The sequence below is a fragment of the Olea europaea genome, chromosome 6, assembly GCF_002742605.1.
Source record: "Olea europaea var. sylvestris chromosome 6, O_europaea_v1, whole genome shotgun sequence".
In the NCBI taxonomy this organism is placed as follows: domain Eukaryota; kingdom Viridiplantae; phylum Streptophyta; class Magnoliopsida; order Lamiales; family Oleaceae; genus Olea; species Olea europaea.
Genome location: NC_036242.1, coordinates 9,494,084 through 9,511,269, shown reverse-complemented (window position 1 = coordinate 9,511,269; position 17,186 = coordinate 9,494,084). Strand labels below are relative to the sequence as shown.

At 36.1% G+C, this 17,186-nt stretch overlaps 3 protein-coding genes across 9 annotated transcripts; 2 read left to right on the top strand and 1 right to left on the bottom strand.

Moving 5' to 3' along the window:
- On the top strand, positions 1 to 4,375 carry LOC111395770 (heterogeneous nuclear ribonucleoprotein 1-like). 4 transcript variants are annotated; one of them, XM_023021909.1, is made up of 5 exons: positions 1 to 244; positions 454 to 566; positions 940 to 1,165; positions 1,381 to 2,575; positions 3,746 to 4,375. In XM_023021909.1, the coding sequence occupies exons 3-5, from the start codon at positions 944 to 946 to the stop codon at positions 3,757 to 3,759; spliced, it is 1,431 nt and encodes a 476-aa protein (XP_022877677.1). In that variant the 5' UTR covers positions 1 to 244; positions 454 to 566; positions 940 to 943; the 3' UTR covers positions 3,760 to 4,375. The 4 variants fall into 4 exon arrangements, with proteins under 4 accessions (XP_022877677.1, XP_022877680.1, XP_022877676.1 ...); XM_023021912.1 differs by having other exon boundaries at positions 1 to 335; positions 996 to 1,165; XM_023021908.1 differs by having other exon boundaries at positions 1 to 335.
- A 1,036-nt stretch (positions 4,376 to 5,411) lies between these two features.
- LOC111395769 (protein TORNADO 1) lies at positions 5,412 to 10,079 on the top strand. The gene is made up of 3 exons (XM_023021907.1): positions 5,412 to 7,173; positions 7,256 to 8,499; positions 8,604 to 10,079. The coding sequence occupies exons 1-3, from the start codon at positions 5,664 to 5,666 to the stop codon at positions 9,975 to 9,977; spliced, it is 4,128 nt and encodes a 1,375-aa protein (XP_022877675.1). The 5' UTR covers positions 5,412 to 5,663; the 3' UTR covers positions 9,978 to 10,079.
- A 226-nt stretch (positions 10,080 to 10,305) lies between these two features.
- LOC111395767 lies at positions 10,306 to 12,865 on the bottom strand. Of its 4 annotated transcripts, none has more exons than XM_023021904.1 (2): positions 12,597 to 12,865; positions 10,306 to 11,935 (listed from the first exon to the last, which is right to left on the bottom strand). In XM_023021904.1, exon 2 carries the CDS (start codon positions 11,900 to 11,902, stop codon positions 10,592 to 10,594), a length of 1,311 nt encoding a protein of 436 aa, XP_022877672.1. In that variant the 5' UTR covers positions 11,903 to 11,935; positions 12,597 to 12,865; the 3' UTR covers positions 10,306 to 10,591. The 4 variants fall into 4 exon arrangements, with proteins under 4 accessions (XP_022877672.1, XP_022877671.1, XP_022877674.1 ...); XM_023021903.1 differs by having other exon boundaries at positions 10,306 to 11,924; positions 12,597 to 12,858; XM_023021906.1 differs by lacking the exon at positions 12,597 to 12,865 and adding an exon at positions 12,371 to 12,547 and having other exon boundaries at positions 10,306 to 11,924.
- Between the last annotated feature and the right edge of the window lie 4,321 nt (positions 12,866 to 17,186).

Genomic DNA, 17,186 nt, shown 5'->3' with positions numbered 1-17,186 from the left:
ATCTGCTATTATCTACCTTAGGCTCCTCTAAATATTCTTTGAAGGATTGCTCAACACGACCAATCTCTCTCTCTCTCTCTGCAAAGGAATTCCATTTCTTTTGATTCAATTTGAAAGAAGTGGAATATCCAGAAAGGAATTTCTTCTGATTCAATTTGAAAGGGTGGAATAAATTAAAAAAAAAAAAGAAAAAAAAAAAAAAGAAAGGAAGAGAAGGAGTATCGCAGAGACAAACCAAAGAAAGGTTGAGCACGTCCTCTATTCCCATTTTTGGATATTCATCTTCTTAGATCTTAGCTTCATTCAATTTTTGCCTTCTTGGCTTCCCTTTAATGGTGGGTCTTCCAAAGTTATTATTATTATTATTTTTCCTTCAATAGAAATCCGATCTTTATATTTCTTTATCAATTTTCCTTTGGGTATGTCTGATCTACCTGAATTATGGATTTTCAGGATTGTAAGATTGAAGCTTGAATGTGGAAAGAAGGATCGAATGAATTCAAACTAAATCCAGCATTTCCCATAATCACTGTCTTATTGGTTCCTGCTTGATTTTTCTGTATAGGGTATTATACATTCTTGTTCAATTGCATTTTATCTATACTTGGATCTGTTAGATTTATCTTTTATTGATTGGTATTCTGGATTTTTTTGGATGTATTTACATTATGCAATAATCAGCTTCAACCTCAACGATTCAAGTTATTTATGGTTATTATCTCATTCTTGAAATGTGTAGAAGTCATCTTCTCATTCTTGAATTGATCTACACATTTCACAAGACCGGTGATTCTTCGCTGTTCGACTGACTTCCTTTTGTAAACAAATTTTGTTGTCAATTTGACTAAGTTTATTTTCTTTTACGTTGTTTCCCTTTATAAATTGTTATCCTTGATAGAACGTTATTGAATATTTTATCAACTGAAAATGGAATTGTAGAAACATGGAGTCAGATCAAGGTAAACTATTTATTGGCGGGATTTCCTGGAACACAGATGAGGATCGTCTTAAAGAATATTTTGGTGCATACGGAGAAGTCATACAGGCAGTGATCATGAAAGATCGTATCACTGGCCGTGCTCGTGGCTTTGGTTTTGTGGTCTTTGCTGACCCTGCAGTTGCTCAAAGAGTGGTTAAGGAAAAGCATACCATTGATGGACGAACCGTGAGTAGTTTGGTTGAACATATCATTTATAGATTACAATATTTTGAAAATGTATCAATGCTGTTTGTGTATTGTTAAAGCATATGCAGCTTCTTGTAACTGCAAATAGATAATAAGAAACTTTTGCCTTTCCAGGATTTCCTAGCTCCAAGATTTGATTTTTAGATGGACAACTGTATATTTTCTGGATTATTTTACTCCCATTTGCCTTTCAGGTGGAAGCAAAAAAAGCTGTTCCAAGGGATGATCAACACTTGGTAAATAGAAACAGTAGTAGCACTCAAGAATCACCAGGTTCTGGACGAACTAAAAAGATTTTTGTAGGAGGCCTAGCATCGACCGTAACTGAAAGTGACTTTAAAAATTACTTTGATCAATTTGGTACCATAGTGGATGTTGTAGTGATGTATGACCACAACACTCAAAGGCCAAGAGGTTTCGGATTTATAACATATGATTCCGAGGATGCAGTGGATAGAGCATTGCACAAGAATTTTCATGAACTCAATGGTAAGATGATTGAGGTAAAGAGGGCTGTACCGAAAGAATTTTCTCCGGGGCCCAACCGAAGTGCCCTTGTTGGGTACAATTACGGTTTAAATAGAGCCAACAACTTACTGAATAGCTTTTCCCCGGGATATAATCTGAACTCTCTTGGAGCCTATGGTGTTGGGGTGGATGGGAGGTATAATCCACTTGCTAGTTCTCGTTCCGGGTTTTCACTTTTAGGTTCTCGTGCATATGGAATGGGCGTCAATATGGATCAAGGATTGAATGCTGTGCTTGGAGGGGGTTCAAACTTCAGCAGAAATCTTGGTTACGGGCACATTCTAAACCCCTATTTTGGTAATAATCAAAGCAGGTACAATGTTCCCATTGGTTATAGCACAGGTAGTAGTCGAGGTGATTCCACTTACAATATGTCATCCAGAAATTTGTGGGGAAATAGTGCCCTTAATACTTCTACAACTAATGGTAGCTCTGGTTCATACTTTGGTTCGGGAAGTGGCGGCTTTGGAGTCTTTGGAAATAATGGTGCAAACTGGGGAACTGCTCATATTGCTGCGTCACTTGGGGGGAGTTCTTCTGGCTTCTCTGATGGGAATGTTGGCTATAGAGGTGGAGAAAACAGTTATGCAATTGGAACTGGAGGATATGGGAGGAACAGTGGCACAGTTGTGCCCACAGCATCTTCATTTGCCACATCTAGTGGAAATTACGAAGGATCTTACGGAGATTTTTACCGTAGTGGATCAGTGCACGGGGATCCAACATGGCAAACAATGTCTTCTGAGCTAGAAAATTCGGGTTCATTTCGTTATGGACTGGGAAATTCAGAAGATGTCTCTGTCAATGATTCTGATGATTTTGGGGTTGGCTATAATATTGCAAGTAGACAATCCACTAAAGGTAAAAACTGTTTGTCCTATTATGCAATATTTCATGCTATAGTTGCAAACATACTTCTTAACACTATAAAACTTGTACTGCTCTATAAAAAGTATTTTGGATTTTTTGTTAATGCGAATCTTCGTCTAGAGCTGTTAAATCTGAGAATAAATCACACAATAACAATTTTGTAAAATAATCATACTTTAAAATTAGAATTTATATGTCCAAGTATTGCTCTAAAGTATCAATGTTCACAGAAAATGAAATTACTCTTATATCATTAAGTCGTGAAACAGATATTAAATTGGAAAATTAGTTCTCTTCTGCATTGTCATCATTTGATAACCACAAATATCTTTGCTAACCTGCTTGTTCATACTTCTGTTGAGCACTGTAAACTTTTATAATCTAGGAGTAATGTTCTGCATATGGGTGTGATAAGATATTATATGGTGCAATCATTTGAATCAATTAACTACCTAATCAATGTTTGAATCACATATCAAGAAGGTCCTTTCAGAATCTGAAAATTTGTAGGTCAGAAAAAATGATACCTTTTACTCCCCATAAAGAATGTTATCTAAATAGATTGTATGATGAAGACAATTATGTGCCCTTAGGATTTGCATTACGTGCTAGGAGGAATTTCATTAGATGATAATGTAAAAAGACATCAGTGGTAATTTTTGCTGTTAAATAGAATTCTTTGAAAATTGAAGCCTTGATAGCATTTGAGTTTTCATTCAATTGAAGAAAATATAAAAAATTGCCTGGAATTGATAAATGAAATCCAACAAGTTCTTAGTTACTGTTATATGTAAAATATATTTATTGTAACTAGAAAATCAGTAGTCTTCCACTCCTTTTTTCATTTTTCCTACTGTTTTGGGAAGGGATTTTTTTCATTTCCTTTTCCTTGTACCATTGAGAAAGTTATTTTATCGTAACAAATGGATGGCATATCCTTCCTCAGAATGGTGTTTAGGTGAGGCTGACACTTCATTTTTCCTCGTCTGTGCATTTTAGGACAATGCAGTGTGCATCCCAGTTTGAGAGATTTTTTACGATGTAATGTTCCAATTAGTCTTATGATGATTCTGCAGATCTACATAGGTTCAGTAATTGAAATGGTAAATAAATAATACATCTGAATTCATTTTGATGATTTTTCTCAATGACTTTCTACAGGAATTGCTGCATAGGAAGCATCAGAATTTAAATAGCTACAGATAATTTGGAGAAGAGGCTTCAGAAAACACTTGGATTGTGAACTTCGTATGTAGCCCTCATATATATACATACCTCAGCATATAATGATGTCATTACACGCAGCAAACAGGGGTTGGTTCAGAGTAGATGCTTTCACAGAGAGCGGTGTCTAATGATGTCGTGAAGATTTTAGGTTTAATTTCTATAAATTACCCAGGTTCTTTTGTCAATTTAGACTGAGATGTAAATCAGATTGCGGGATACACTTTGGAGAATCCATTCTAGTTAATTTGTTGTGCTCCTCTTCAACAAGATAGTACCACTGGTAAAGCATAAAAAAGATGGAGAATTCTTTTTTGTATTCTTTTTCTTGTTTACTTTTCGCCAACTTTGATTAGTGGCGAACTTTTGATTTTATATTTTTCTAGGATTTGCATTTTAATCAAATTGTATGTGAGGTTGAGTTCGATTTGTTAGTGTGTAATAGGAGAGAGCTGGCCATCTAGGCTTCTGTTCAGCGAACGATTCATTAATTTACAGGTGGTTCTGTATTTGACGAGTTTAAAACTTCATTTCTGTATGGAAACATATAATATGTTCGGTTTTCTATTTCGTTGTCCAGCTCCTTTTATTATACCTATTTATTTCTGTCTTTTGCTGATATTGTGTTCCTAGAATTCTTGGAATGAATATGTACTTGTTAAAATAAAATACTAGTTGTTTCTATACTGTTGGTAGAGACTTGATTTATTTTCTCTCTTGCTCTCTTCTATTAGGAATTCCACCAGTCGACAGGATACTAGGCTTTTTAAATGAATTTTTCCATGGTAATAATGCTAGCTAAAGTTCATCTGTGCAGATATTGTCTTATTTGATTTTTTTTTTTTGTCCCCTTCATTGTGTGCACATTCTTAATCATGTTCAGTATTCTTGAGTCTACTTTCTGCAAGATTATCGAGGATGGCTCTTTACACGGTTACGACAAATATCTAAAGACATCTTTAATCAAATATGACGGTACTATCTTTTAGATGATATGAAATCTCTATTTGATGCTGTTCTTTAAAACTTATTTTTTAAAATTTATTTTCAACCAAGCACTTTTTTAATAAAATAATTTTGCACGTGGACTCATTACTTGTTTGTGCTTTTTATCACAAGTTCTTCGTATACACATTTTTCAAAAAATTTACATCAAACAAGCGTAAAGAAAATTTGCAACTTTCCTTTACCTTGTTCTCCGCATTCTTCGGATTCTTTATTTTCCCAATGGGAAAAGAAGAAGAAAAGAGTCCACTGACAGCTCCCAACAGCTTAAAAGTTGAAAAAAGTGAATTATTTGCTGCTCTCATTTTTATCTTTTTGCTGTGGGAATTCTCCCAATGTGATAATGACCTCAACGTACATCACAGAACTTCATTGGAAATATATTAGAGGTGTAAATCAAATCGTGTCAATTAGCCACTCGATCCATTCGTTGCCCGGTACTGACCGACCCAAAAAATGGTCCATACCGAGCTAGAATTAGAACCAATTTTGAACCAAGATAGACTGGTATATGTCTATTACAAAAGGAGAGAACTATAAAAAGTATAAACTGAAAACCTAAACAGTGTTAGCTCCAAAATTTTCCTTCGAATAGAAGTAGAGAATCAAGACTCTTTATAATGGAAGCTTTAGTCAATGTGAAGCTAGAAAAACTTATTTTTAACATTGCTAAATGGTAAATACATCGCACATGGGCATAAAACAGTCAAATCCACCGAAAGAAATCATGATTACATCAAATTGTTGATATGCAAACAGTTCATCATATTATGGCTATATAACCGATGAACAGCTGAGATGAAATCATTTTTCTTGATGATCTTCTATTGATCACAAACAGTCTCAAACAATGGCATCAAACCAAAACCTAAAAGATCTTCAATGGGTTCTGCACGTGACGAAATCCGGCAGTCTCGACCTGCACAGTGTCTCCTTCTTCCTTTCCCAACCAAGTTCGGGTTGTCACCAAGAAACAGAAAAGTCCCTGAATGTAAATATTTCAGAAGATAGTCGTCAGCACTTCTCTCAGCTTCTGAAAGTTTTAGGAACAGCTGGCGGCAGCCGGTCTTCATTGAAGAACTTGGAGTTCCACCAGGTCGAATGGGAGCTTCAACAAGTTAAAGATCTCCGGTTGCTGCTCGAAAACAGCTCGAGCATCAGGCAACTAGTGTTTCAAAGAAACAAGTTTGATATAGTGTGTTTATCAGAGCTAACAGATACTTTGAGGACGAATAAATGGATTAAGGAAATCATCCTATCTGAGTCAGGTATTGGTTCGGATGGAGCTGAACTCGTTGCTTCAGCTCTTAAGGAAAACGGTAACTTGGAAGAGTTGCAAATATGGGAAGACTCAATTGGGTCGAAAGGCGCAGAAGAACTATCTAAAATGATTGAAGCAAACTCGACTCTGAAGATGTTGACGATTTTCGACTCCAAGTCAATTACAGCAACACCTTTAATTTCAGCTGTTTTGGCTAGGAATCGATCTATGGAGGTTCATGTCTGGAGTGCAGATCACAACAAGAAAAGTTCCAAGGTGGTTGAATTCGTACCTGAGAATAACACACTTAGGATATACCATCTTGATATTTCAGGAGCATGCCGAGTTGCTTGTGCGTTGGGGTGGAATTCAACCGTAAGGTCCCTTGACATGACCGGAGTCAAGCTGAAGTCGCGCTGGGCAAAGGAATTTCGTTGGGTACTAGAACAGAACCGAAGCCTTAGAGAGGTGAATTTGTCTAAAACTTGCCTAAAAGACAAAGGAGTTGTTTATGTTGCAGCAGGGCTGTTTAAGAATCAGAGTTTGCAAAGCTTGTACCTTGATGGAAACTGGTTTGGAGGAACAGGCGTAGAACATTTACTCTGCCCTTTGAGCAGGTTCTCTGCTTTGCAAAATCAAGCAAATGTGACTTTAAAGTCGGTAACTTTTGGGGGACGGAAAAACAAGATAGGAAGGGACGGACTAGCAGCGATTCTACAGATGCTGACTTCCAATCAGAGTGTAACTCGCTTTGGAATATATGATGATGAGAGTTTGAATCCAGACGATATGGTGAAAATCTTCAAGAGCTTGGAGAGGAACGCATCCTTAAGATGCTTATCTTTACAAGGTTGCAAAGGTGTGAAGGGTGAGGCCGTGCTGCAAAGTATAATGGAGACATTAAATGTGAATCCTTGGATTGAAGATATTGATCTTGTGCGAACGCCACTGCAGATTGCTGGGAAGACAGAAGGAATATATCAGAGGTTGGGCCAGAAAGAGAGGTCAGAACCAGAACCAGATATTGATTTGCTCAAGGACATGACAATGACAGTGCCCAAGACTTGCCGAGTCTTCCTGTGTGGTCAAGAATTTTCTGGTATGCTCACTGCAATATTGAAGACCCTGATCTTCTTGAATGAAAATGTGATCAATATGCAATAATCTGGTTTGATGTGCAGGTAAAACTACACTATGCAATTCCATATCTCAGAACTTTTCGCCTTCAAAGCTTCCATACATGAATCAAGTAAGAACTCTGGTGAATCCTGTTGAGCAAGCTGTCAGAACAGTGGGAATGAAAATAAAGACTTTTAAAGATGAAGACACGAAGATCTCGATATGGAATCTTGCCGGGCAGCAAGAGTTCTATTCGCTGCATGATATCATGTTTCCGGGGCATGGCAGTGCCTCCTTCTTCCTGATAGTATCGAGTTTATATAGGAAGCCGAACAATAAAGAACCAAAGACGCCCAGTGAGATAGAAGAAGATCTCAAATACTGGCTCAGGTTTATTGTTTCCAACTCAAGACGAGCAGTGCAGCAATGTATGCTGCCTAATGTCACTATGGTGCTCACACACTATGACAAGATCAACCAACCATCTGATAACTTACAAGCTACTGTAAGTTCAATTGAAAGAGTAAGAGAACATTTTCAAGGTTTTGTTGAATTCTATCCCACTGTGTTTACTGTTGATGCAAGATCAACTGCATCTGTGAGTAAACTCAGTCATCATCTCCGAAAGACAAGCAAAACGGTTCTTGAAAGAGTTCCACGGGTTTATCAGCTTTGCAATGATCTCGTAAAAATTTTATCAGATTGGCGACTAGAAAACCGCAACAAGCCAGCAATGAAGTGGAACGAGTTTGGGGAGCTATGCCAAGTGAAGATTCCATCCCTAAGAATTCGCTCAAGACACGATAATAAGGAGAAGATGGAGATGAGGAGGAGGGCAGTTGCCACCTGTCTTCATCATATAGGTGAGGTGATTTATTTTGATAAATTGGGGTTCTTAATCTTGGACTGCGAGTGGTTTTGTGGGGAGGTACTTGGTCTGCTAACAAGAATAGATGTCAAAAGACAAAGTTCAACTGAAAAAAGTGGATTCATAAGCAGAAAAGAGTTAGAAAAGGGTATAGCTGGAAGTTTGCACAGTCACATCCCTGGAATGGGCTCAAACGTTTTTGAGAACCTAGACGCCAGCGACCTTGTAAAAATGATGCTGAAACTGGAACTCTGTTATGAGCAAGATCCATCGGACCCCAATTCACCTCTACTAATCACCTCCAATCTAGAAGAAGGCAGGTGGAAAGCTCAGAGGTGGCAGGTGAACACTTCTGATTGCATTTACGTAGGGAGACATCTTCACTTGGATGATTCGAGCCACATGTTTCTCACGCCAGGCTTCTTTCCCCGCTTACAGGCAAGTCCCTTTTTATACTTCTTGCCAATTATCTCCTGTAGCTGACTTTTGATGAGATGGTTCAAATTCTTGAGTTCTTAAGTTGGAGTTTTGCTGACATCCAGGTACACTTGCACAACAAAATCATGGGGTTAAAGAATCAACATGGAGCATCATACAGCCTTGAGAAGTATCTGATCTCTATAAGCATAAATGGCATCTACATTCGCATAGAGCTTGGTGGACAACTGGGTTATTACATTGATGTACTTGCATGCTCCACCAAAAACCTAACGGAAACTCTTAGACTCTTCCAGCAGCTCATAATCCCTGCAATCCAGAGCCTCTGTCATGGGATTGCTCTGATTGAAAATGTCCTTCGTCCAGAATGTGTTAAAAATCTAACACCCCCCAGATACAGGAAAAATCAATATGTTTCTCTGCAGCAACTGAAACAAGCGCTGCTCTCAGTTCCTGCAGACGGCATGTATGATTATCAGCACACTTGGGAACCATTGATGGATTCTGGCAGCCCTGTTCCAGGATCTGATTTTGATTTTGCTAGGAATTTGTTATCAGATGATGACTTCCGAGAAGTACTTCACTGTAGGTACCATGATCTGCATAACCTTGCTGTAGAACTTCAAGTTCCATTGGAAAGTGATTCAGAGCATCCTTCAACTAGCAGTGAAGAAATAGATGGTTCGATTGAGCCAACATTTGCTGGGATAGCCAAGGGCGTTGAAACAGTTCTGCAGAGACTAAAGATCATTGAACAAGAAATCAGAGATATAAAGCAGGAAATTCAAGGTCTGAGATATTACGAATACAGGCTTTTGATTGAACTTCATAACAAAGTGAACTACCTCGTGAACTTCAAGGTTCAACTTGAAGAAAGAAAAGTACCAAATATGTTCTATTTTGTCAGAACTGAGAACTACTCAAGGAGATTAGTCACCACCATGATTTCAGGCATGACTGCACTCCGGCTGCATGTTCTATGTGAGTTTCGACGAGAAATGCACGTGGTTGAAGATCAGGCTGGTTGTGAACTAATGCAAGTGGATAATGTCACAGTGAAATGCCTTGCTCCATACATGAAAAAGTTCATGAAACTTATAACATTTGCCCTAAAGATTGGAGCCCATTTAGCAGCAGGGATGGGAGAAATGATACCTGATCTTGGCAAGGAGGTGGCACATCTGGTTGATTCTCCCACTCTTTATGGGGCAGCCGGTGCAGCTGCTGCTGGGGCTGTGGGGGTTGCTGCATTTGGAAACAGGAACAGAAGCAAGTCGAGGGACATTCAACAAGATCTTAAAGTGGCCCAGCAATGGATGGTGGACTTTTTAAGGGACCGGAGGTGTTCAACTGGAAAAGATATTGCGGAGAAGTTTGGGCTATGGCGAGTCAGATACAGGGATGATGGCCAGATTGCATGGGTTTGCAGGAGGCATATGTACACAAGATCAAATGAAATAATTGAAGTACCAACCTAAAGTGTCTATTCGTAAATAGTGAAACATTTAGATTTAGTCCTAGTTTCTCGTAGTTTGGACTTTCGAAAATGCAATTTCACAAGGTTAGAACCTTTATTGTTAGCTATCATCTTTTATGCTACAAGACAAGATCACGTTCCTCGATAATAATCTAAAGAACGTGCTAATATACTACTGAAAGCTAATAATGTCATCATTATGCAACTATGAAAAGTCCAGTGAAGAAGTATGGACAAGCAAACGCATGATTTTTGGGATGTTGTCAAACAGAAAAGAAACTCTGATACTTACAGCTGAACAATACTTTGTACTCAACCACATCAACAAGTGATCGCTAGAAAAGGTCAAGATGATCCATTACTGAAGGGAAGTTGATAATTAACAGAGTTATTACAATCAGAGGAAAGAGTACAAGTCTAACAATAAAAGTCAAGGACAAAACAGAACAAAGCTCTTAACAAGTACAAAGTCGGGATCTTTTCCGCCATCTGAAACATTCCCATCTTACAATAATTAACACCACATTACATAATACATTTAGTTTTACAACTACCATCAGTTTCAACTCTAATCAACAAAGTCACCAGTGTACTCTAAGCCAATCAAATCAACGTTCAGAAGAAAGCTCTACTTCCATAAAACACTCGGGAGCTGGAGTTCTTAGATGCTGGTGATTTCTGATCCGAACTTGAATTCCCAGAACTGGTAGGCCCACTTTCGTAGTCCATTGGAAGCTTCATCTTGGCCAATGACTCAGTAAACTGCTGCATGCTCTTCATGTACATATCCACAATGTCCTGTTGCACCACCTTCGACTCTTGTTCAATGTTTACGGTGACAAGAGGCTTTATAAATTCATTAGTTGACATGCCACCTGATGTATTGCTCCCAGCATCTCCATCATCAGCATTTTTCTCCTTCAGATCATCCTTAGGAAAGGAGACATATTCCTGGTTTGGAGATTTAGAATCTCTGTGGGTCTCAGAGGACTCAGAGCTCGGAGGAAGTGAAACAGATGAAGTTCCATTTGTTGATACGCAGCTAGGAGGTGAATCATGCTTGGGGAATAGAGTGGAACTGATGGTGTCGGTCAAGAAACTTTCCGTGGGTTGAACCCCTACATCTGAGCTTATCTGATTTTCAGTATCGGAAGTAACCAGGCTCTCTGAACTCTCAGAGTCCTGATTGCCACATTTGATCCCAAAATACTCAGAAACCATTTGATTATTCTCACTCACTACTTTAGGATCTGGGAATTCAATTTTTTCAAAGTCATCCGTTACAGATGTGGGTGATTCTTTATCCTGCACTACTGCATCAGTAGCCACAGACGTGGGTAGAGCAGGAATTGGAATCACATCAGGCGCCGCTCCAACATAAGAGAGGGATAACTGAACAAATCCGGCAGGGGAGTGGAAGAGATCGGTTGAGGAGAGGGGAAATTCTTTCTCTAACTTCCCACTGTTGAGAAGGACTTCAGACAAAGGCACCAAAGCAAACCCGAGCAATTGATCTTCAAGATAATTCCTCACCCTGCTTAGCATCCATATCTCACATTTGAGAGAGGAATAAACCTTGTGAACATTAAGTCGGAGACTCTCATTGAAGATTGGATTTCTTCCACCACCATTAATGATTTTGGTCGAGACAGCATCTTCAGGATCACTAGTGAGGCAAAGTTTAGCATAAACATCTTGCTTTTGGTAGATGCAAATGTTATGGATGTCCCTAGCCTGGTGGATGTAAACCTCCAAAATGCCGAGGAAGTCCTCTTGGTTTGAGCTTATAGCTTCTTTCCTTCCAAATACAGTTCCTCTCGATAGGCAGCCGGCATTCTCTACGAAAAGGTTAGTGTTTTGCTTCTCGGACTCAGGATAAACAGAAGAGCTCTTCAGTGGCGACACAACAGATTGAGGAGAATCCATGGCAAAAACAAGATATTAAACCCTGCAAAAGAACTGAATATCAACGTTAAAATCGAAACTCGTAGTATACTCTATGTCAGTAGAATCATATTAAGTACTACCCAGAAACGTATGCTTTTACAAAAGATTAGACCTGAAAGTTGAAACCAGAAGCAATCACAGCTCAAGATAAGAAATTTATATGTAATTAAGCACATTTCGGAACCAAATCCACAAAAGCAGACGTAGAATCAGAAGAAAAATATGAATACCTCAATAATTAAAAAACCAGAGCTCACAATTCCTAAGGTACATGTAATTAACCCTATAATAATGAGAAAGACAAATACCGAATAAACCGAGCAAAGGGTTCAATTGAAATACAAATCATACTCTTATAATTCTGAACATACAAAAAAGGTTAAGCCCAAATACGGTAACATACAATAAAATTCGGTTGTCTCGATAAATAAATAAATAAAACCTCACCAGCTGAAACCTCACTATCCAAAACCCAGGATTCCAATTCAGTAGCAATAACAAATAATTCTTGAAATAATTTGTTCGTTCAAAAACCCTAAATAGAGTCCGCACAAGAACAGCAACACAGATCTCAAGAGAACAAATTCATGTTCAATACATCAATCAAGAAAAAAGAAAAAGAAAAAGTAAAGGAGAAATCAAATCAACATAAAAGTTAAAGCACATTTCTTGCCTTTTAACTCCAAAGTCAAACAAATTTTCTGCAAAAAATCCGCTTATAATCCAACAAACGACCCTGTTCTTAAACCGAGGCAATTTTCAAGATGACACAGTGCTCAAGAATCAGTACAGCACAAAGAATGAAAATTTGGGAGTAATCATGGATTGAAGCCTGTCGGAAACCTCTGACTGTGTGCACACTGTTGGAATAGACAAGTATCATTGCTGCTTATGGCGGGCTACAAATAATAGAATAGAATTATTGTTATACTAATCACATATGACAAAACTGTCATTCAAGCTAAATTCACTTTCTATCAGAATCCATTTGTACTAATTTTATATTAATAGAAAAATCCAACTTCACCCAACATGTTTAGAGTTCATTTCTTCTGGTAGAAAAGTTTATAAGAAAATTTAGGTTAGTGTTTTTTTTTAAAGTATTCTTAGTCAGATAAAATATTTTCAGAAAATTATCTAAAAATGTTTAAAAATAATTTTTTAATCTCGAGCACTTATTGATTTTATAAAAACTCTGTCAAAGTGATCATTAATCGTACTTAAAAATGGCATTTTTAACTTCATCTTTTCTAAATAGCCGCTTTTCGCGATGGCCAAATATGCTTGCATTTTAAGTACTGTTTGGTACTCATTTTTTTCAAAATATATTTCTCTTTCTCTTCTTTTCAATCACACATTATTTATTAAAATAATATTACACGTAAATAAAAAAAAATTTCTTATTTTTCAACCACAAATTTTCCATCAATTTACTATTCTAAAATACATTTTTATATGAAAATAGATATCTAACACCTTCTTAGTTAACAAAAATGGTTTGTAATCATAGTTTAGTATTTTGTGATAATTTATTTAAACTGCATGAGGCGGGTGAATGGGATTATTAATTAATTTTGAGATATTTTAATGTAACTTTATTTTGTGGGGTTAGTTTTGAAGTGACAAGTCCAATGAGAAGATGGGTGAGTGCGATTTACAGGTGGGAGTTGGGTAGTGGAGCGGCATAGCACGTTGTGTCCTATTTTCCTACTTTTATGGTAAGCTTTCACATTGTTTCTCAGTATAGTCTATTACACTTTTTTTTTTTTTTTCCAATTTCAAGGAACTCAAGATTACTTGACTAGATAAATAGAGAAGAAAAAATTGTGACATGTAAGTTTGTGGATGAATATTGATATTGATATTCAATTTAAGTTTTTATCATTGTTGTGGCCGATCTGAAGTCCACATTGTATCTGTTGAAAGCATCCCGTTAACTTAATCAAAAGAGCTTGTCTAAGGAAAGTTTTTGCCATGTCAGTTCATGGACTAATTGTAATGCTCTATCGATATAGGTTAGAGTCAGATCACGAGAGACGTCTTATGAAAACATAATCATAACTCGATAGAAGAAGTGTTCATCTAGTATAGTCTATTACACTTTTTTTTTTCAATTTCAAGAACTCAAGATTACTTGACTAGATAAATAGAGAAGAAAAAATTGTGACATGTAAGTTTGTGGATGAATATTGATATTGATATTCAATTTAAGTTTTTATCATTGTTGTGGCCGATCTGAAGTCCACATTGTATCAGTTGAAGGCATCCCGTTAACTTAATCAAAATAGCTTGTCGAAGGAAAGCTTTTGCCATGTCAGTTCATGGACTAATTGTAGTGCTCTATCGATATAGGTTAGAGTCAGATCACGAGAGACGTCTTATGAAAACATAATCATAACTCGATAGAAGAAGTGTTCATCGTGATGTTAGCATCGTTCAAGTTAACCAAGTAAACATTGTCTCATACTTAGATGCCATCATGAATCTATCGTAGCTGAACTCAACAACCAATAAAAAAAAAAAAAAAAAAACAAGTAAAAAAAAGGGGGGGGGGAAATAAAAAAGAAATTCCAACCTGAGAAAAATTCCAATAATATAACATCATTTATCTGCTTAAATTCTAGCATACAAAATCTTTATTCAGTCAAAAATTCATCTAAACTAAAAAGAGCGTCACACGAATTTTTGCCATCAACAATCAATGAGCACAAATCACAAATTTTCTCTAAAAGTATAGAATTGTTAAAATCGACGTTAATACATTTCAATATAAATACCTTAAATGTTTTTAAATTGGTAAATAGTAATCGAAGTTGATTACTGTATTATAATGGGTGTGCATAGGGAGCATGCCAGCATTTTTTTCTCACTTCATAATAGTATTGTCGAGATGGTTATTTTCATTTTGATCGAGTCAAAGTCTTCAATCTGTAGCTTATTTATTTTGAAAACCAAATTATTTTTGACCTTTTTGCCTTATGTTGACTTTAGCCAACTTGCTTTTGACTTTTGACTTAATTGTTCCCCTTCGGTTGAACAATTATGTAATATTAGCAATAAAAGTTAAGTATCTGTTTGGTCCCCTTTAAAACTTATCAATTTAATTTAAATTTTTTTCTCTCTTATTTTTTATCACACAATTTTCAATAAAATAATATTTCATTTAAATCAAAAACTTTTACTCTTTTACAATCATCAATTTTTCAAAAAAAAAAAAATACAAAAAAAAAACACTATTCCTCAAATTATAAATCCAACAAGGATGCATAGCAGGCTTAAAACAAGACACAAGTAGGACATGCTGAGACCGAGCTTTCCTCTACTACTCAAATGGGGGCCAAACGGGGGCTAAAGTTCGAACAAACCTGCTGTCCTTGAAGAATCTTCATTGTTACAAAACAAATTAATATCAAAATAATATTTGAGCCCCATTGGCCATTTCCAAAATACATTTTAAAATAGTATTTTGATGAAAAATGTGTGGTTAAAAAATAAGGAATTTTTTTGATTTGTTTGTAACGTTATTTTATTGAAAAATTTGCACGTATGAGAATGTAAATACTATGTTAATCGAGGGACTTAAAAAGTAAAGATGAAGAGTGTATGAGAATTCTCCTAATAGTGCCAAATACATACCCCACTAACGTAAAGGAGAAGGGATAATTAATCTTTTTATTTCAATAATTGAATTTAAATAGTCAATGGTCCTTAACTACACCTTTGAATTTCCCATATCCTACCAAATTAGACCATTGAAGATGGTTCAAGTCCTCTTTATTGCCGTTAACCACACCTTTGAATCTCCCATGTCCTACCACATTAGACCATCAAGGATGGGTCTAGTCTCTTTACCGTCCGTAACTACACCTTTAAATGTTTCGTGCCCTTTAAGGAACGATAGCTGACCAAGTACTTCTGAAAAAAATATTCAAATAAATTTTAAAAATAACTTTTTTTTGTTACAAAAGTAATTTTTAACTTTTTAAAAGTATTGTCAAACGGACTTTAAAATATCTGACAGATAAAAGAGTGTCATTACGCTTTATGACTTATGTATTATATGACTAAAAAATGATGACAAACGTAGATAAGAATTACAAAATGACTAGGTACGCAGATATTTAATAATTACAATTNGTATTATATGACTAAAAAATGATGACAAACGTAGATAAGAATTACAAAATGACTAGGTACGCAGATATTTAATAATTACAATTTATATAGAATAATATTATCTTATACCAGTGGTATTAGAGCACTAATTTATATAATATATTCAATTAAATGTGAAATTATATAATTAATTTAATTGTACATTTCATTTAATGACATTTAGTGCTACGCAGACTGATGTGCCAAATAACATTACTCTTTATATTACATGATTCTCGATAATTATTAAGTAATGACTCGATACAACTATTGGTTGAGGCAATGATCAGCATGCAAATCTTGTTTTATTTCATTATAATTAAGCCCGCAAATCTTGAATCTTTCCGACATTTATTAATAAGTAATTTTTCTTATGTGAACACGGTTTTTTTAACCTTTAATTGCACCAAGAGGTGAATCAATGGTGTATTTGACTTTGTTGTTGCCTTGCATGTCTCTTTCAATTACTTAACCCAACAATGCAATTCTTTTTCTATATAGAAATGGATTGTTGAGTACTAACTTACTCTTATCTTGGTACAAGTTCTTTTTTATTTGATGGATTTTTTTGAAAACAAGATATTTTATAAGGATGATGACTTCATTAGGTCATAGATGACTACTCTAATAATGCATTCACTTGATGTGAACTAGTCTAATGCTTTCACTTGATCCGCATCAAGTGAATTCACTTTGTAGCGAATAAGAATATCCCACGTATTAGAATTAGCGAAAAAAGGTAGGTTCATGTTAAAAAAATTGAAATAGAAATGGTAATAGAATGGGGTTAGCATGCCTCCTATTTATGTCCCGTCGAGAGATATTCAGGAGGTGGAGGTAGGTTAGGAGAATTTGAATTAGGAACTCTTCGCCCTAGCTATGATTACCTAATGAGATGGGATTCACCTCATTTGGGTTGGACAATGCAAGGTTGAACGAGGTATTTTGCTATCATTGAATTATAATGTTTTGAAAAATTAAAGTTGAGTAACCACCTGTAAATATTTAGTGGAACAAGTTAAAAATAAAGTATTGGATCATTGCAAAGTAGAAAATTTATCTTCAAAAGTCAAGTATACCTTTGTATCTGTATTTTTTGTTACAATGT

Coding starts and splice junctions, on each gene's coding strand:
- LOC111395770 (XM_023021909.1), top strand. CDS start 944: ATGGAGTCAGATCAAGGTAAACTATTTATTGGCGGGATTTCCTGGAAC. Junction 1,166..1,380: donor ATACCATTGATGGACGAACC/GTGAGTAGTTTG, acceptor TTTGCCTTTCAG/GTGGAAGCAAAAAAAGCTGT.
- LOC111395767 (XM_023021904.1), bottom strand. CDS start 11,902: ATGGATTCTCCTCAATCTGTTGTGTCGCCACTGAAGAGCTCTTCTGTT.
- LOC111395769 (XM_023021907.1), top strand. CDS start 5,664: ATGGCATCAAACCAAAACCTAAAAGATCTTCAATGGGTTCTGCACGTG. Junction 7,174..7,255: donor GTGTGGTCAAGAATTTTCTG/GTATGCTCACTG, acceptor TTTGATGTGCAG/GTAAAACTACACTATGCAAT. Junction 8,500..8,603: donor GCTTCTTTCCCCGCTTACAG/GCAAGTCCCTTT, acceptor GCTGACATCCAG/GTACACTTGCACAACAAAAT.